At 44.2% G+C, this 20,799-nt stretch overlaps 1 protein-coding gene across 1 annotated transcript in view; it reads left to right on the forward strand.

Annotated features, from left to right (window-relative positions):
• PRKCSH (PRKCSH beta subunit of glucosidase II) overlaps positions 1-20,799 on the forward strand; it is a 199,565-nt gene that overhangs the window by 163,148 nt on the left and 15,618 nt on the right. The window contains exons 13-15 of the mRNA XM_069231886.1: positions 11,520-11,609; positions 15,012-15,086; positions 18,679-18,778. Of these exons, the coding sequence (XP_069087987.1) occupies positions 11,520-11,609; positions 15,012-15,086; positions 18,679-18,778 (265 nt within the window). The remainder of the gene's footprint in view (positions 1-11,519; positions 11,610-15,011; positions 15,087-18,678; positions 18,779-20,799) is intronic.

The raw sequence follows: 20,799 nt of genomic DNA on the forward strand, positions 1-20,799 counted from the left end.
AACAGTCCAGAGGCGTACCCTACAAAGCCCTCACCACCGGAAGATAGCACAGCATACTCACAAGTGGTGGCTAGAGCAGCAGAGTTACACAACGTGTCCCTACACTCGGAACCAGTCGAGGATGACTTCTTATTCAACACCCTCTCCTCCACCCATAGCTCCTACCAAAGCCTGCCTATGCTCCCAGGAATGCTTCGGCACGCAAAGGAAATCTTCAAGGAGCCGGTCAAGAGTAGAGCAATAACACCAAGAGTGGAAAAGAAATATAAAGCACCTCCCACAGACCCTGTTTTCATCAGCTCACAGCTGCCACCAGATTCCGTCGTAGTAGGAAGAGCTCGCAAGAGAGCCAACTCCCACACATCTGGGGATGCACCGCCCCCAGATAAAGAGAGCCGCAAGTTCGATGCAGCCGGAAAGAGAGTCGCAGTACAAGCTGCAAACCAGTGGCGCATTGCTAACTCTCAAGCACTACTTGCGCGCTATGACAGAGCCCATTGGGACGAGATGCAACACCTCATTGAGCATCTACCCAAAGAGCTACAAAAGAGGGCGAAACAGGTGGTTGAGGAAGGACAGAACATATCTAATAATCAGATACGCTCCTCTATGGATGCAGCGGACACAGCTGCAAGAACAATTAACACATCTGTGACTATCAGAAGGCACGCGTGGCTACGAACGTCTGGTTTTAAACCAGAGATTCAGCAGGCAGTGCTCAATATGCCATTCAATGAGAAACAACTGTTCGGACCAGAAGTGGACACAGCGATTGAAAAACTCAAAAAGGACACTGACACTGCTAAAGCCATGGGCGCACTCTACTCCCCGCAGAGCAGAGGCACTTACAGCACCTTCCGCAAAACATCCTTTAGAGGGGGGTTTCGGGGTCAAGCCACACAAGCCAGCACCTCACAGGCCACACCGTCCAGCTACCAGGGACAGTACCAAAGGGGAGGCTTTCGGGGCCAATACAGAGGACAATTCCCTAGGAATAGGGGAAAATTTCAAAGCCCCAAAACCCCTACAACCAAACAGTGACTCACATGTCACTCATCCCCTCCACACAACACCAGTGGGGGGAAGAATAGGTCAGTATTACCAAGCATGGGAGGAAATAACTACAGACACTTGGGTCTTAGCAATTATCCAACATGGTTATTGCATAGAATTTCTGCAAATCCCTCCAAACATACCACCAAAAGCACAGAATTTATCAAAACAACATTCAGACCTTCTGGAAATAGAAGTTCAAGCATTATTGCAAAAGAACGCAATAGAACTAGTACCAAAGACACAAATAAACACAGGAGTTTATTCCCTGTACTTCCTACTACCAAAAAAGGACAAAACACTGAGACCAATCCTAGACCTCAGAACACTAAACACCTACATCAAATCAGAACACTTTCACATGGTCACGCTACAAGAAGTGTTACCATTGCTAAAGCAACAGGACTACATGACAACCTTAGATCTCAAAGACGCGTATTTCCACATACCAATACATCCGTCGCACAGGAAATACCTAAGGTTCGTATTCAAGGGAATACATTACCAATTCAAAGTATTGCCCTTCGGTTTAACAACTGCACCAAGAGTCTTCACAAAGTGCCTAGCAGTAGTGGCTGCACACATCAGAAGGCAGCAAATACACGTATTCCCGTATCTAGACGACTGGCTAATCAAAACCGACTCACTGACAAGGTGCTCGCACCACACAGATCAAGTCATGCAAACCCTCTACAAACTCGGTTTCACCATCAACTATGCAAAATCACACATTCTGCCGTGCAAGGTACAACAATACCTAGGTGCCACAATAGATACAACAAAGGGAATAGCCACTCCAAGTCCACAAATGGTTCAAAATTTCCAAAAGATTATACAACGCATGTATCCAACACAAAAAATACAAGCGAAGATGATATTACAACTACTAGGCATGATGTCCTCATGCATAGCCATTGTCCCACACGCAAGGTTGCACATGCGGCCCTTACAACAGTGCCTAGCATCACAATGGTCTCAAGCACAGGGTCAGCTTCTAGATCTGGTGTTGATAGACCGCCTAACATACCTCTCGCTTCTATGGTGGAACAACATAAATTTAAACAAAGGGCGGCCTTTCCAAGACCCAGTGCCACAATACGTGATAACAACAGATGCTTCCATGACAGGGTGGGGAGCACACCTCAATCACCACAGCATACAAGGACAATGGGACGTACATCAAAGAAAGCTGCATATAAATCACCTCGAACTACTAGCAGTTTTCCAAGCATTAAAAGCATTTCAACCACTCATAACTCACAAATACATTCTTGTCAAAACAGACAACATGACAACAATGTATTATCTAAACAAACAGGGGGGGACACACTCGACACAGCTGTGCCTGCTGGCACAAAAAATATGGCAATGGGCAATTCACAACCACATTCGCCTAATAGCACAGTTTATTCCAGGGATCCAGAATCAACTTGCAGACAATTTCTCTCGAGATCACCGACAGGTCCACGAGTGGGAAATTCACCCCCAAATTCTAAACACTTACTTCAAACGTTGGGGAACACCTCAAATAGACTTATTTGCAACGAAGGAGAACGCAAAATGCCAAAACTTCGCATCCAGATACCCACACAGGCAGTCTCAAGGCAATGCCCTATGGATGAACTGGTCAGGGATATTTGCGTACGCTTTTCCCCCTCTCCCTCTCCTTCCATATCTAGTAAACAAATTGAGTCAAAACAAACTCAAACTCATACTGATAGCACCAACGTGGGCAAGGCAACCATGGTACACAACACTGCTAGACCTATCAGTAGTACCCCACGTCAAGTTGCCCAACTGGCCAGATCTGTTAACGCAACACAACCAACAGATCAGGCATCCAAACCCAGCATCGCTGAATCTAGCAATCTGGCTCCTGAAATCCTAGAATTCGGACACTTAAACCTCACACAAGAATGTATGGAAGTCATAAAGCAAGCCAGAAGACCATCCACTAGACACTGCTATGCAAGCAAATGGAAAAGATTTGTTTGCTATTGCCATCATAATCAAATTCAACCATTACACGCATCTCCAAAAGAGGTAGTGGGTTACTTACTACACTTACAAAAAACGAACCTGGCCTTCTCTTCCATTAAGATACACCTAGCAGCAATATCTGCATACCTGCAGATTACCCATTCAACTTCACTATTTAGGATACCTGTCATTAAAGCATTTATGGAAGGCCTCAAAAGAATTATACCACCAAGGACACCACCTGTTCCTTCATGGAACCTTAACATCATCTTAAACAGACTCATGGGTCCACCCTTTGAACCTATGCACTCTTGCGAAATACAATTCCTAACCTGGAAAGTTGCATTTCTCATCGCCATCACATCTCTAAGAAGAGTAAGTGAAATTCAGGCGTTTACAATACAAGAACCTTTTATCCAACTACACAAAAATAAAGTAGTCCTAAGGACCAATCCTAAATTTTTGCCAAAGGTTATTTCACCGTTCCACCTAAATCAAACAGTAGAGCTACCAGTGTTCTTCCCACAGCCAGATTCCATAGCTGAAAGGGCACTACATACATTAGACATCAAAAGAGCACTAATGTACTACATCAACAGAACTAAAAACATCAGGAAAACGAAACAACTGTTTATTGCATTTCAAAAACCTCACGCAGGAAACCCAATCTCGAAACAGGGTATAGCCAGATGGATAGTTAAGTGCATCCAAATCTGCTACCTTAAAGCAAAAAGACAACTGCCCATTACTCCAAGGGCACACTCAACCAGAAAGAAAGGCGCTACCATGGCCTTCCTAGGGAATATTCCAATGCACGAAATATGTAAGGCAGCCACATGGTCTACGCCTCACACATTTACCAAGCACTACTGTGTAGACGTGCTATCAGCACAACAAGCCACAGTAGGTCAAGCCGTACTAAGAACCTTATTTCAGACTACTTCCACTCCTACAGGCTGAGCCACTGCTTTTGGGAGATAACTGCTTACTAGTCTATGCACAACATGTGTATCTACAGCGACGGATGCCATCGAACTGAAAATGTCACTTACCCAGTGTACATCTGTTCGTGGCATCAGTCGCTGAAGATTCACATGTGCCCACCCACCTCCCCGGGAGCCTGTAGCCGTTTGGAAGTTAGCTTCAACTTTGTACATTTGTAAATATATTAAATCTTAGTTAGGTACATACTCATTCACTCCATTGCATGGGCACTATTACTAACAAACAACTCCTACCTCACCCTCTGCGGGGAAAACAATCGAAGATGGAGTCGACGCCCATGCGCAATGGAGACAAAGAGGAGGAGTCCCTCGGTCCCGTGACTCGAAAGACTTCTTCGAAGAAAAACAACTTGTAACACTCCGACCCAACACCAGATGGCGGGCTATGCACAACATGTGAATCTTCAGCGACTGATGCCACGAACAGATGTACACTGGGTAAGTGACATTTTCAATGCAAGTATAGAATTATGTGCAGCATTTAATACATATAGTCTATGTACACATGCAGCCTATGATAACAAAAAGCAGGCTAGAATGCCTTATTTTCATAAAGATTTTTTTTTTTTATTATTTTTTATTTAACCACCAAATCTGTAGTGCAGAAAAGAGAGACATAAAATGCATTAGCAGTCTTTTATAGAGAGAAAACTGTAGTGAAAAGCAAAGGCATTATTAGCCAATAGGCTGCATCCACATTAACATAACAGAACTAAAAAACTAGCATCGTGCCTTTAAGGCCTGCAGAACCTCCAGTATTTCACCATGCCTCAGAGGTGAGTGTGCCGTGACAGTTGGGCTACTGTTAGGTCAGTACTTTTTCACGGTGAGTAGAAGAGAATATCAGAAATATATACTGCTGTACATCGAGTGTCTCATCCAGGGAGGTTGCTTATGACTTTGAGGATTCCCCTGGAAGAGAACTAGGATTTACAGGGAAGTAACTTATACTTCTCTTCCAGGGGATCCTTATCAACAGTCATAAGCATTGAATAGATTAGTAAGCCCATCCCACAGTCCTGCGGATGAGGCAGTGTGAGCACAAGCAATTTTACTTCATCTAAACAGCTTTCTTAAAGAAGACTGCCAAACTTGTGTGTCTGTCTTAGAGTCTAGACAGTAATGTCTTGTAAAAGTATGCACCGGTCTCCATGATACTGTACGGCTTGGCAGATCTCTGAGATGGGAACATTCTTTAGCAGGGCTGTTGTTGCCGCCTTGCCCCTTGTCGAATGGGCTTTGGGGTTTGGTAGTCGATTGTTTGTTCGCAGATTGATAGGTAAATACGATACTTGAAACTATTCACCTGGAAATGGATTGTTTTGAGGCAGCCATGCCTGTTCTCATGGGGCCATAGTTCACAAAGAGGTGATCAGAATGTCTGATATGTTTAGTCTTATCAAGATAAAAGTTTAGCACTCTTTTTAAATATAAGGAAGGTAAAGTTCTTTCCTAAACCATGCACGCCAGCTGAAAGAACGTTGAAAGCGAGATGGTCTGGTTAATATTAAAGTCAGACACCACTTTGGGTAGGAAGCCAACATGGGTTCTCATTACCACCCTATTATTGTGAAATACTGTATAGGGCTCATTAGCACAGAGAGCCTGGATTTCGCTAACTCTGTGAGCCGAAGTGATGGCAACAAGAAAACCTGTCTTCCATGTGAGATGTTGTAAAGAGGCTTTATGTATAGGCTCAGGGGGAGGGGTGGGGGTGCTTGAGCTTAGAGAGGACCACATTCAATTCCCACGGAAGGGAAGGTGTACGAACTAGTGGGAAAACCTTTTTTAAACCCTCTAGGAAATCTTTAACTACAGGCATTGTAAAGAATGAAGCTTGAGAGGGTGATTTTCGATAAGCAGTAATGGCTGCAAGTTGTACCTTAATCGATGAGAACTGCAAACCTGATTTTGGTAGGTGAAGGAGGTAGGGTAGTACGACATCCTCCTGCCCCAGAGTTGGATGGAAGCCATTCTAGATACACCACATGTAGAATCTTTTACACTTGAATGAATAAGAACGCCGTGTCAAATTTCTTGTAGACTCCTTTAAGATGTCCATGCACTCCTGCAAGAGGCCTAAATGACCATACTGCAGGAATTCAGGAGCCATGCTGTCAAGCTCCTAGAGGGAAGGTTGGGATGGAATGCCTTCCCATCTAGCTTGTGGAGAAGATCCGGTCTGCACAGAAGCCTCCTGTGAGGCCTTTCCGACAGATGGAGATCTGTCTACCACAATTGACTGGGCCATTCGGGGGCTGCTAGTATCATTCTGGTCTTGTCCTTGTAGAATTTGTTGATTACTGTGGGGATCGGGAATGGGTGGAAAAGCGTAGAAAAATGTCTCTGACCAGTCTATGAATAGGGCATTCCCTTTTGTCCCTGGTCGGTAAAACCTGGATGCAAAGCTTTGACATTTTTTGTTGTTTTCGTCGGCAAGCAAGTCTATTTGAGGATACCCCCATTCTTGAAAAAACTTTTTTCCGACGTCGTGAATCACCCTGTCGTGTGTGTGAGAAGGGTCGGCTGAGAGAGTCCCCTTGTGTGTTCTAGACTCCTGGGAGATGAATAGCTGTGATTGACAACCTCCTCGCTATTTATCAAGGCCATATGGTCTGTGCTTCTTGAGAGGGGGGATGAGACCGAGTACCCCCCTGTTGGTTCAGATAGTACATTGTGGTTGTGTTGTCGTTTGAACTAGGGGAGACTTGTCCTTTATGGATGGGTAAAAGGACTTGAGGGCTATATGAACTGCCCGCAGGTCTAGCAAGTTGATGTGGTACTGCTACTCTTTGTCCGACCACCAGCCCTATGTTTGGAGGCACCCCATCTGAGCCCCCAACCCTGAAGAGATGCATCCGTTGCGTCCTCCATTATAGTGAGTGTTTTGCTGTTGGTGACCAAGTCAATCTGTCGTCCCATTCGTCTGCAAACTGATTCCACTGATCCTCCAGATTCTTTAGGAGAGGTCACATTTGTAATCTGTCATGCAGAACAATGAAAATGCCAGAGGCCATGGATCCCAGTAGTGAGGCTGTTTGCCTGGCCGTTGGTTGCAGAGTATGAAGGATGGTGTGACACTTCTGTTGTATAGAAAATAGCCTCTCCTCCGAAGGATACACTTTTGCAAGGTTTGTATCCAATGTTGCTCCTAAGTAATGGAGCCTTTGGGTTGGAGTTTGTATAGACTTTTATAGATTTACTTGAAGACCGAGTTTTCTGAAGATATTTAAGCTTATTTGGAGATGTTGCATCTTCTGAATTGGTGAGCTGTTTTTCAGTAGCCAATCGTCGAGGTACGAGTAAACGAAGATCTTTTTTCTCCTCAGGTGTGCTGCTATCACCGCTATACACTTGGTGAACGTGCGAGGGGCTGACTTCAGACCAAAAGGCTGAACCTTGTACTGGTATTGTTTGAATCTGACCACAAAACGCAGGAACTTCTGGAGTTTCTGTGCAACTGGGATGTGAAAAAAAGCATTCTGCGGATCGATGGAACAAATCCAGTCCCCCAGATGGAGCTGGGGGTAAATCTGATGGAGTGCCAACATTCTGAATGTTTCCCTGCAAATGTATTTGTTGAGATGTCTTGGGTTTAGAATGGGTCTGAAGTCTTTGCTTAGACCTTTTTTGCGCATGAGGAAGTAACGCGTCCCCTTGAGATGGTGGGACCTCCTCAATCGCTCCCTTTTCAAGTAATGTTACTACTTTGTCTTGTAAGAGAAGTTGTTGATGACTGGATGTTTTTGAAGGCTGTACTGGTGTAGCTGGAGCCTTGAAACGTAGTGTATGTCCATTTTGTACAATATCTAGAACCCACTTGTCTTTGGTTATGGCGCGCCACTCGTCTACTTGCTTGGTAATTCTTCCTCCCAATGGAGTGGATGTCAGAACTGGGGGAAGCTATGTTTCTTTGTTTTCCTGACATCTTGGGCATAGATGGATTCTGTGTGGCAGCTGCTTGCTCCCTTGCTGGCTTACAGGATTGATAGAAGGGTCAGCCCTGTCTTTGTTGTTGTCTTGGGACCCAGTGAGGGGTTTCAACCCTCTGATGGTATGGGCATCTCTCGTAAGGCCTATATCTTCTGCGGTATTCTTTGCCCTTTTCGAGTCCTACCGCTTTAAGTGTGTCAAGCTCCACTTTAATTTTATCCATCTTGTCGTCCATGTGGGACCCAAATAGAGAATTGCCAGTGAATGGGAGATTCATAATCCGATTCTGCTAGTCTGGCTTGAGGCCTGTTAGGCAGAGCCAAGATGATCATCTGGCACATATTCCATGAGAATATGTGCCAGAGAACATGTGTGTCTAGATCTGAGCCGTCCGCAGCCGCTCTAATAATCTGATTAGCTGCTAGGCCTCCTTCTTGAAGGATTTCTTGGAAATCCGGTCTGTCTTCTCTAGAAAGTTTTTCGACAAATCTAGATAGTGAGTCCCAGAGAGATCGGTCATATTTTGCCAAGATTGCAGAAGCACTCAATACTTTCATAAAAGAAGCAGATGTCCGCACATTTTTCTTCCCGATGAGTCAAGGTGTTTGCTTTCCTTATCTGGCGGTACCATTGAAGAGGAAGCTACTGAGTGTTTTTTTCCTAGCTGCTGCTAGGATGACTGAGTCAGGTGGAGGATCAGACCTGAGAAACAATGGGTCTTGATCTGGAACCTTATATCTTTTCAAAAATTCTTTTGGCACTGCACGCAAGATTGCTGGGGTGAGGAAAGTATTCATTACTGTCTGCAACAGTCCTGGAACCAGAGGAAGTACATGTTGAGAGGAAGATCAATGGTGCAGTGTTTCAAATATTAAAAATGGCGATGTTGCAGGCTCAGGGATGTCTATTTTGAGTTTGAGCTCCTCTGACTAGAACTTCATTGAAGGTGTTAGTTATCCACCAGGAAAACTCTTGCCGGAGGAGTGTCTGTTAAGACAAGTGAATAGTCTCTAATAGACAATTCAGAGGCAGTAGACCAGGAAGTTGACCTTCGTCATCTATAATGCGATCGAGAGCTTATAGATCTCTTGGAAGGGGAAGCGGATGTAGCTCTTGGTCTTTGAGGCGTTCTGCTTCTTGTGCGAGGATGAGGAGTCCATGCCTTCTTTGTGGTGGGGATCGACCCGCAGAAGGAGACGCTGCCTTATGTTGAGGTGTTGGTGTTCTTGGTGTTGAGGGTGAATACATTTGGGAATACAGTGAGTCCAGACTATGAGATGCCAGGCCTTTCTTAAGATCCTCAAGTCATCTCGGAGATAGGTTGATTGTCGAGACCTGATCTGCTTCTGAATGGGAAGATGTAAGAGAAGATTTGCTTCTTATGATCTTAGCAGGTGAATGTCTTTGAGCCACTGACATCTGTAGGGAGCCAGAAGGCGAAGGAGCCCTTGCTGGTGGTGTTGTAGTTGAAAAACGGTGTGAAGAACCTGAACACTCTTGTCTCTATATCAAATTGTGAGCTAACAGCATTGGAACTAGTGAATTGTGTCTCGACGTTGAACAACGCTGTAATGTCATTAACGGAGAGCGTGAACGTCCACGTCTCGATGTTGAACCATGTCTTGACATTGAGTGTAATGTATGTAGAGTTTGTCTCGACATCGAGTGGTGCCTGGTTGCCGCCGACAGAGAAATAGACTTCCATCTTGATGTTGATGGTCGGTAGACTGTCATTGACGTCGTGGCTGTTCCTGTTCTCTGTTGTTTCGACATTGATGGGCAATGATGAACCCTCAACGGAATATCAGCATGGCGTTGAGCAGCGAGTGGCCGCCGACGGAGTCTTTTCCTTCGTCAGGATCAATGGATGACGCTGTGTGGTAGCTTTTGACATGTTGCCCTTTTTGTGCCGCTGTCGACGGAGGGCATTTTCTGCAGTTAAAAAGGACACCCTGGCACCCAGAACTCCGATCTCAACCGACGTGGAAGAAGGACTGCCTTGCTGCACTGAGGGACCAGCAAAGAGAAATTGCACCATCAGACTGCACCTGCTGGCTGGCAAAGAAAGGAACTGTACCTGCTGTGTCCTGCTCAAGGGGAAGCGTTCTCCAGAGCCCAGTCAAGCCACAAGAACTCCAAGGGCCAGCTGAGTGACCTTATGTTCGCATCATAGGGATAAAATAGCTGAAGAAGCGTGCTGGAACAAGTTGGTAGCCCGTAGTCTTCAAGCCACTACTACTGTCGCCATGCAGCACCAAGGACCAAGACCTGACGCACAGCGTTGCACCCACTTTTGCTGAGCCTGGGAGTGCAGTCTTAGAGTTGCTCGACCCTCAAAAGGCGAGTTATTGACCCAGGGATAATTAGCCTGTTACTTTGACAGCAGGTGACAGGGACTTTGGCCAGACAAGAGAGGACTTTGTGAGACTTCGACCCTGCAGTCAGGACTCCTGCACCATCTTTGTGGCTCAAGGAGTCCCTGCAGGAAGACCCCCTATCGACCACATTGCATCCATAGAGCATCCTCAGCATCTTTCATCCCTTGCATCAGGGCCACTCTATAGGGATCCATTGCAATGAGAATATAGTGCCTGGAACTGCTGAAAAACTGCTTCTTCCGTGTAGGTAATTGTTCTTCAGGAACTTGCTGGTCTCCTTGACTAGCTCCCTGCCAGAGCTGGTCACCCCAAATACTTTTAACATACCGAGTTGACAGTTACCTATGTTTTTGTTTGAAAAGTTTCTAAGTGTCCAGTTTATTGACTTTGCCAAAGCTTGTTCACGGTTGAGTAAAATAGATTTGATTTAATAATGGTTGTATAGTCTATATCTCCGGAACCCTCCGATGGATCTTTTTCATTCTAGTATCTAAATTCTTATACAAATACAGTCTGTTTTTATAAATTGGTGTTGGATTTCTTGAGTGTTTTCAATTTCTTCTTCTTTTGTTTTGAGGCTGTTTAAATGCTCAACACTTGTTCCTCTGTGTGAGCCTTGCTGCTCAGTCTTACAGCTACCCAGGGTTTAGTTGAGGGTTTTACAAACAAAACCTACTGGGCCTAAACGGGTTGGAAAGTGTATTACATGGTGAAGTTGCACAGCCATTCCATAAATACACCCAATTTCCTCCGGTTTTGATGTTAAACAGATTGGCATCTGGAAGCCTCTATGGTGGCCAAGAAGGAGTGATGCTTAGTCTCCAATTGTGGTGGAGAGTTGCAGGGGGCAGACTCTTTTTTGGGTTTTAGCAGTACTTGATAAAGTGTTTAGCCTCCCTTCCGCCACGGTCCTCACTTGCAGTCATCCAGTTTTCAAATTTTGATCACCATACACTAAGTAAGGAGTACATCTAATCATGGCTGGCTGTGACTGCTTGAAGCCTGATCCTGTCTAATGGCACTTGTCTTTACATGATTGATATTGCATATATATATATATGCTTGCACCATGGACCTGTTTGTGCCTGTGGTCGATTGCCTCTAAGCTTCTCTTTGATGTTGTCCATTTGTATCATATCAGAGACTTACGAGTGACATTGTTTCCTTACAGGAATCTGGAGAAGGAGATTTCCTTTGACTTTGGGCCTCAAGGAGAGTTTTCCTATCTATATGGCCAATGCTATGAGCTCTCGACCAATGAGTACGTATCATTTATCAGTCTCTAGGGAAGAATGGGGGAAGGTACAGAAAAACTAAAAGTGTGAAAGACAGAAGAGGATGGTGAACTAGAAAAATGCTGTTTGAAGAGTAAGAAAATGTCAGGGAAGAACAGAGGGTGGGAAGCAGGGGTAACAAAACATAAAAAGGAAAGTTGAGGATGAACTAAGTATTGGAAGAGGGAGTGGGACACTGAACAAGGGAACAAAGCATAAATTTAGGAAAAACGCAACAAAAGAAGAACAAGGGATTCAGAACAGAAAAGGGAGAATGCAGAGACTGTGAGTGAAGAGGTGTAGGCACCTGGATAAAGGAGAGGAGAACAGGGTACTTGAGGAAAACGAAGAGGACACCACATGAGGCTAGAAGTTGGGAAACAAAGTAAAAAGATTGTGAAGGTTACAGACGGTGCCTAGAAAATGGCGGTGTGACAGAGGAGCAGAAGAAAGACGAGAAGTGGAGAAGAGGGCTAACAGGAACAGATCTTTGGCACAGAGAAAGGAAGTTGAGGCAAAGAAGGTAAATCTGGTTAAAGAACAGATTTAAAGCTATCATTGAAACAGCGTATTGATGAAGTAAGAGCAAGGAGAAGGGCGGAAGGTACTGAGAGCTGGGCAGAGCAAGTTAGGAGTGAGGCTACATGTGCAAACTAAGGATGTGGAAGAGAGAGTCCGATGATAATCGAAAAGCTAGGTAGACAGTGCTCCTCTCCAGGTGAAAGCTTTCTCTGCTGACTGGTGGTATATAGAGAGCCCTGTATCAACAAATTGCATGCTTTGTGGTCTTCTGTTTTTATGGGTTAGTGTGCCATAAAGATCCTAGAATAGAAGCTAAGCTCGGACTAAGAGAGCTGGTGGGGGATCATTCTCTGCACATATACCTCTTGTTTTATTACGCTGCCCAAAAGCTGCTCCAGCACAGGAGCCCATAACTTTATCTGCGTACATCAATCCTGAGGTGTAGAACCCTTTGTTTTTTCAGTACTGTGGTTGGTGAGTCACTCTTCCAGGACCAATTTATTCCAGTACTGGCATTCTGCAAGTGCATCTAGAATATGGCCTTCAGCACCTATTCCATTTGAGGTACTCAGACCTACAAAAAAACTGTTGCTTTTCCAGTACTGAAATCCAAACTCTGTTCATACCACATCAGTCCTGGCCTGCAGCACCCACTGGGTTTCAGTGATATGATTAATGCACAGATCTTCCTGTGCATTTTAGTCTTGGTCACCAGCACCCATCATTCCAGTGCTGAAACACAAACACAAGCATTAGAGTACACCTCCGTCATTCTCTATTGATAAAGTTTTCAATAAAGTAACTAGAGCTTCCCATTGCAAGGCTATACCACAGCTTCTAAAAATGGCATGGAATATTTCTTTTCTCTTGTCCAAAAACAGTAGACCTTCTAAAAGAAAGTGTCATGTTCTGCAGAACTGATTATTGCTGCTCTTGAAGTGTACCTTACATCTGGCCTGCAGCCTCCCCACTATTTAAATGATAGGACAGGCACAGCTTTTCCAGTGTATTTCACTGCTTAAATGAAGCTCCCACTGTTACTTTACTAATGGGAACCTAACACACCTCTTATTCAATCAGGTGCTTCAGCCTCTGAAATTCTAATTTTACCTCCAACTTGCTTCGAAGCATGAAGATTTACTACTTGAGAGTGAATGTAGCCAAGTTTCTGCAAGGATAGGGTTTTCTAGTTTCTCCTAGAAAGTCTTGTTTGGAGCTAAAGAAAGTTTCCTGTGGTTTTGCCTGTGAGATAATGACTCACTGACTGCTTCTGCAGTGTCTAAAGATGCCAGGCTTGTGTGTGCGGTCGCCTCCCACAGTGTGCTCCTGCCTAACCACATGCTTTATACATGCTCTGCCAGAGAGCCAAAGGTCTGAGACTATTTGTGTGCCCTGAAAATCCTTAAAGAGGCTTGGGGCAGTGGACAATGTAGTAGTAGTAAGGCAACATTACATTGTAAGTCTAGGGGCATGAAAAGGGACAAATCGTGGCATGATAATACAGGTTAAAACTGGAGGTGAACTCAAGTGGGAAGGGAGAAGGTAGAGAGATGTAGCAGACTACGGGGGTCATTCTGACTCCCGCCGGGCGCGGTCACCGCGCGCCCGGCGGGAGCCGCCAAAATACCGTACCGCGGTCGGAAGACCGCGGCGGGTATTTTGAGTTTTCCCCTGGGCTGGCGGGCGGCCTTCAAAAGGCCGCCCGCCAGCCCAGGGGAAAACGACCTTCCCACCATGAAGCCGGCTCGTAATCGAGCCGGTGGAGTGGGAAGGTGCGACGGGTGCTACTGCACCCGTCGCGTATTTCACTGTCTGCTATGCAGACAGTGAAATACAAGCGGGGCCCTCTTACGGGGGCCCCTGCAGTGCCCATGCCATTGGCATGGGCACTGCAGGGGCCCCCAGGGGCCCCGCGACACCCCCTACCGCCATCCTGTTCCTGGCGGGCGAACCGCCAGGAACAGGATGGCGGTAGGGGGTGTCAGAATCCCCAAGGCGGCGCAGCATGCTGCGCCGCCTTGGAGGATTCTGACGGGCAGCGGAAAACCGGCGGGAGACCGCCGGTTTTCCTGCACTGACCGCGGCCAATGCGCCGCGGTCAGAATGCCCTGCGGGGCACCGCCGGTCTGTCGGCGGTGCTCCCGCCGACCCTGGCCCCGGCGGTCTGAGACCGCCGGGGTCAGAATGACCCCCTACATCTTCAGAAGTCCAGGAATAGGTGAAGAGAAACAATTATGAGGCATGAAAAGTTACACGGAGATCCAAACTAGACTGAGAGAAGAAAAGATGGGGAGAATATGAATAAACCTGGAAATGAGGACAGATCAGAGAAACACTGATGTGGGACTACAGGTTAAATCTGAGCGCAAGCAAGACAAAGACACAGATGCTGTAATGAGGCACTTATGGAAATCTGGAGGAGGGGTAACTGGTGAAACTATGCATGTTAAAGCTGGGAAGTAGCAAAATGAAGAAACAGAAACATGGTGAGGCACTTAACTAAAGCTTGAGACCAGCAAAGCCTGAGAGAGAGAGGTGAACAAGTGCAGGGTAAATCTGGAGACGGGGATTGGGAGGAGCTGAACTGTAGTGAAACATGCGGGGTTCATTAGGGGATATCTACATAAAGGGATGTGAGACCATGGCGAAACAATGCATAGCAAATCTGGAGGTAAGCAGACAGGGAGAAAAGTGGAAAAAGAGGTGACATAGGTTCGCTTTAAAGCTGGAAATGGGGAAGGGAATTGTACAGAGTAGAAAGACCCAGCAGTCTTTCTCTGCCTCAACATTGTTTGTGCCACAATTCTAGAGCACGTTTCCTTTTTGTGTCTCATTAACTATTACTGTATACCCTTTGTTCCCCTTAGATACGTGTATCGACTGTGCCCATTCAACAGAGTCTCTCAGAAGCCCAAAAATGGAGGATCTGAGACCAATCTGGGGTAAAGGACCTGTGTTTGAGGGGGAATGTTTGTGATTAAACTCTATCCAGTTTTGACTCAACAGTGTTAACTTCTCTTGTCTGCTACGAAGTCTGTGCTGCGTTAGGTCTTGATGCACAATCCCCTGTTTGCTCCTGGGGTTAGTCTGTTCTTGCCAGATACAAAGTCCACACCTGAAGAACGACACAGCCCAGCAATGGCAAGTTGATGGGGAGTGAAGATGTTCAGCTTATGTTTTGAGTTTGCTGCACTAGAGATTCCAGGATGGAGGGCACTGCAGACATTTAAATCCGCAGTAAATTGATATTTTGTTTAGTAGTAAAATATTTATTGCTGAGAACCGTTCTATAGAAATACAAGTTACAAACTCTTTTGAAAATCGTTCATTAAAATATATTGATTAAAACATATCACTTATGCAATGAGTTAATTTCTCTAGTCTCATATCTATCATCTTAAAACTAGTTTAAAGTATGTACATTATAGCCATATCAAGTTCTGGTGTATATCCTAAAAGTCACAATAAGTCTTAACTTGATTTGACCTAAAAATACATAACAAATTACAATACCAGTCTTGATTTCGTTAATGCACATAGAAAGATTTACTCTGAATTAGGCTCACAAATCTGGCACTGCAATGACAAAGGTTTCACTAGAGAATAAAGTAACTAGGGATTCCCTACGCATGGCTATGCCACAACTTTTAAAAATGGCCTACATTTTTTTTCTCTTGTCCATAAACAGTGGATTGTCTGTCTAAAAGAAGGTGTGTTAAGCTATGGTTAACTCCCAAATCACAAATACATTGTTCGATGTTTAAACTAATCCTTACTTTTAAACTGGGAATCCTTGATACTGTCAGTCGCTATGGAGATGCATAACATTTTCTCACACATTCCCTTGTCAGAATATTTTGACAGATAGGGAAATACCCTTTCATTGGGCAAATACTCAAGGGAAAGTATGGCTGTTTTTTTTGTTGTTTTTTTTATCAAGAAGTTATTTCTCTATGTAGGATTAGGCCTTAAACCCTTTGATGTAAAAGCCCCTTCAGCTTGACCACAGAAACCTTACTATCCATTATAGTTAATTCAATGCCAAACATGGATGTGGACATAAAATTGTAGATTGTAGTTGAAAACGTGTCTGTACTGCATTAGATTCCCCCCTAACAGTTGAGTAGAGAGCTTATCATTACATACATTTTTGTGGAAATAAAAACCGTAAGGCATGTGAATGTGCTATCAAATCCTAGTCGTTCAGACCGGTTTTGAGTCTCAAGGCCTGAATCATTGAATTGATTGGAATATAAAGTCTTTTTAGAATGAGACTTATCATCTTCGGCCAATTCACCTTGCTATCTAAGGATAGCAACTGTACTCCATAAAGAGCCTATGTGAATAATTTATCCAGAATTGCTTTCTTTAAATGTGACAAACCCCCACATTGTGAATGATCACTAAAGCGGTATAATGATTGATACTTAAGGTTTTCTCACTTTTCTAATTGCTCACATGCACTTGATAATGGGGTTAACTCCTCTTTAGGTCAAGTGCACAAGCGCTTTCGTCTGTTGTAAGTATTGTGAGCTTTTAACCATACCCATCACTTTCATTCGTGGGCTTGCCTTTGAGAAATCACTTGATGTAATTGCTTTATGTTTGTCCTGCATTGAGGCTGTTTTTGTCACGCCTTGCAGACTTACCCCTGTTTCATGGATTATTGCACGATTGCCTATATACTTAAGTGTGGACAAACAATTTTTTTCTCTCTCCCCTTTGTGCTGCTTGACCGCCATGGCGCTCACAGCACGAACATGCACAACAGTTCGATTGGTGGTATTGAATAGCTGGTCACATTGTTCACAGTTACCTAATCAGAGTAATTTCTTGTGGCTCTCCCCCTTAAAACACTTGAAATTGGTAAATGCTTTACATAAAACAGAAATCTTCAAAGTGAAAGTGGCTCTCCCATCACAGCAGAGAACCAATACTACAATATTCACTGTGCTCAGGAAAACTTGACCCATAATGATGTGCAGGCATTCTTTTTCACAACATTTTTGCTCATAACTCAGCCTGTGGTGGTCCTAGGACAATGGGACCACCAACAAAATGTTCAGCACGCCACATTCTTTCTGTCTAGGTCATCTCTGGCTCCCCACACTACGTTAGAGGGGATCCCAAAATAACCGCTCCCACCATTCTGTGTCTTTTTAGGCATTCTCATGGCTTGAACTTTTGTTTTCTAGCTGGGAAAAGCTTGTGTTTTAAGGGCCTTGTTTGTAACATCATTACTATGGGCCTGCTGACGCTGAAAATATGTAATGCACTATGTTCTCTAGGAGCTACATAAATGGTTACTCTGCATTATATATTTCCATTTTCTTTTTGTGTGGTTATTCCCTCTCGGAGCGAACTATATAGTTACATGACCATGTTTCATTGTGGTGTCCTCTAGGGGTTGTTCTAAGCATTACAGTCATGTCAACATATTAAAATATTTGTGGCACAGAAAATTGGCCATAATGCATTGCAGGGCATTACTTTTACAAAACATTTTTACTCATACCTCAGCCTCTGGTGGTCCTAGGACAATGGGAGCACCTTCAACACATTGACCACAATGTGTTCTTTCTGTCTACATCACTATGTTAGTGGGGACTACAAAATAATAACCACTTCCACCATTGAATGTCTTTTAAGCTTTCTCATGGCTAGAACGTTAGTTTTTCAGCTGCGAGATGTTTTGTTTGAAAGGCCTTGTTTGTAATATCATTGCAATAGGCCTGCTACCCCTAAAAAAAACCTTGAGGCTTAGTATAGGGTTACACTCCATTATTTTCTCCTGTATTTTTTCATGGGGTTATGCTCTCTGGGGGCTCACTATATGGTTACATGACCATGGGCCAGATGTAGCAAAGCTTTTTACCCTTTCTGTGTCTATGGGAAAAAGTGTTCGTACATATGGCCCCATGTTACTTACAAATTATATTTTTGTTATGCTGCCCTCTGGGGGCTGCTTTGAGCATTACAGTCTAATGCCAAAAGTTTATTTCTGATAAAGGCTTGAATGATGATTGTACACGTTTTCATAATCTCACTTTATTACAATTATGACCATTATTCAGGCCAACTTTACATCCTTATTACACTGATTGAACACTCAATATGTTTTGGTGAGCCTTCAAGTTTATTTCTCCTCTGTGGATATCTTGTGTCTTTTTTGGGGGGGAATTGTTTTAGTCAGCCAGCAACTCTGATGGAGTGGTGGTGAAAGTAGTTTTCTATTGGAATTAGCATGGAAGATTTAAATCAGGCAACATTTTCATTTCTTGCTGTGGATATAGGTAGAATGTAAATGGAAATGCTTTAGTTATATGCAGGGCCACTGGAATTATATGGCAGGAAAAAAAAAAAATTATGAGGCAGGGTTGACCAATTTAGGTGGCAAGAAAAGTCCAGTTATGACTTTACAATGCCAATAGCTCTAACTCGAGCAAATTGCATTGCAAATGCTTATTAAAAATGTGTTTGACTTTGTGTTTTGGTTTAATGTTTTAAATAATTTACTCTTTTTCTCTTACTCAGAACTTGGGGGTTCTGGGCCGGTCCAGAGGACAACAAATTTAGCATAATGAAGTATGAACATGGAACGGGGTGCTGGCAGGGACCAAGCAGGTCCACTAATGTGAGTATGATTGGTACAACCACACATGGCTTGAGTTTGCCTGCAGAGGTCAGTAAGGTGGTGCAGACGAGTCATTGATAAAAGAAAGACAGAAACAAATGCAGAAGACAGGGCATGAAAGGGGGTCTATGGAGGGAGCTAGAGGGTACCTAAGGGTGCCAGCTGATCCACTAATATACTGACTGAGCCAAGCACACAGCACATTAGGCCCATGTAAGGTTTGGAGGGGGAGATGAAGGCAATTGAGATGCTCTAAACAACCCAATAATACTGATGACGGCGGCAGATGCACTGCACATGGGCTCATGAGGCATCTAGAAGCCCAGGTAGACCCCTAATGTAAGTGAGTCTGAAGAGAGCTCACATCATGGAAGTACGGGTGTCCTAGGGTCTTTAGAGGTGGGGCAGGTTGTTCTACTAGTGCGAGAGATGCACATCATGGCAAGAAGAGGGTGGTGGTATAAAGGGGTCTGGAGAAACCTTATACAGGGATGTGGAATTCCTATCGCCCGACGCCCGGGACATCTTGTTTGGGGTCAAGGGCAACAAGTTTTCATGTTTACTTTGTCCTTCGGACAAGTAGGCCCAACCCTCTGCAGCACAAACCCTTTGGCTGCCAGTTTACAGAGAGTGGAACTCTCTGCAGTTGAGGTAATGTGTTTCCAAAAGATAATGCTGTTCGAACTTGTATTTATGGTTCATTATTTGAAAGCCTTCATTATTAGGGTGAGTGCTGTAAATAAATGTTTTAAGGTCACACTTCACTACTGACGTTGGTTCCAGTACAAAAAAAAAAACGTGTACACACGTTTGAAAAGTTTAGGCTATGAGGCTAAGTATAATGCGCCCAGAATGCTCTCTGATTAGATGCAAATGTTTGCAGAAGCTTGTTAAGCAGGAGAGAAGAGTATTTGCTTTTAAAATAAAATGTTCAGAAAAAAATGCAAGTAGGGAAAAAGTTTTGCTACCATGAAATTTTAGGTGCTATTTCTTTGAAGTGTCATTTAGTAAAATGTGTTGATGCATTCTAGTATTTCCAAAAAATATTTCTAATGGAAAATCAGTGTAACCATTTTTAACACGATTATGGGAAGCATGAAAATAAACAAACAATGAAAAAAGTCAACTGATCCGACATATTTTTATAAGTCTTTTAGTTTCATCAATGCGTGTCTTGTTTTGACATGGCTTTTGTAACACTTTATTGTTGTGGGAGCTACCAGGCCCTCAACATTGTAACAAACACTGGCAAAACCCCCCCCAAAAGTTTTTGAACTCTAAAAGCACATGTTGCCACCAGTGGCATAACAAAGGCCCTGCAGCCGCCCTCCAGGGGACCCCTTCAGCACAGCACCTGCCCTGAGTGAGTCTGAAGAGGGGGCTCCTCCATGTTCTTTGCAAAGGGGCACCCTCCAGTTTCTTTACGTCACTGATTGCCGCTGTAGTTCCTGACACTGAACAAAACTACTTTGTGTGCCAATATGCTCTTTGTGGAAGAGCAGAATGCGATCACTCACAGTAAGGCCAGCCGATAGAGAGAAATAGAAGTTTAACAAAAACAAAATGTCTTTGTTAACACCAGACCTAATTAGGGACCAAGACCCACATGTAGGTAGCTTTTTGCATGTCGCAAACAGCGAATTTCGCTGTTTGTGACGTGCAAAAAGCACATCGCGATGCACAAACCCAGTTTTGCGATTCGGTAACCTTGTTACCGAATCGCAAAACGGGTTTGCGACTCACAATTAGGAAGGGGTGTTCCCTTCCTAATTGCGACTCGCAGTGCAGTGTAGGATTGTTTTGTGACCGCGGGCGCAAGCCAATCGCAGTTTGCACCCATTTCAAATGGGTGCTAACCCATTCGCAAAAGGGAAGGGGTCCCTATGGGACCCCTTCCCCGTTGTGAATGTCACTGTAAACATTTTTTCAGAGCAGGCAGTGGTCCTGTGGACCACTGCCTGCTCTGAAAAAATGAAACGAAAACATTTCATTTTTCGTTTTTGTAATGCATCTTGTTTTCC

This window comes from Pleurodeles waltl, chromosome 4_2 (assembly GCF_031143425.1).
Source record: "Pleurodeles waltl isolate 20211129_DDA chromosome 4_2, aPleWal1.hap1.20221129, whole genome shotgun sequence".
Classification (NCBI taxonomy): Eukaryota; Metazoa; Chordata; class Amphibia; order Caudata; family Salamandridae; genus Pleurodeles; species Pleurodeles waltl.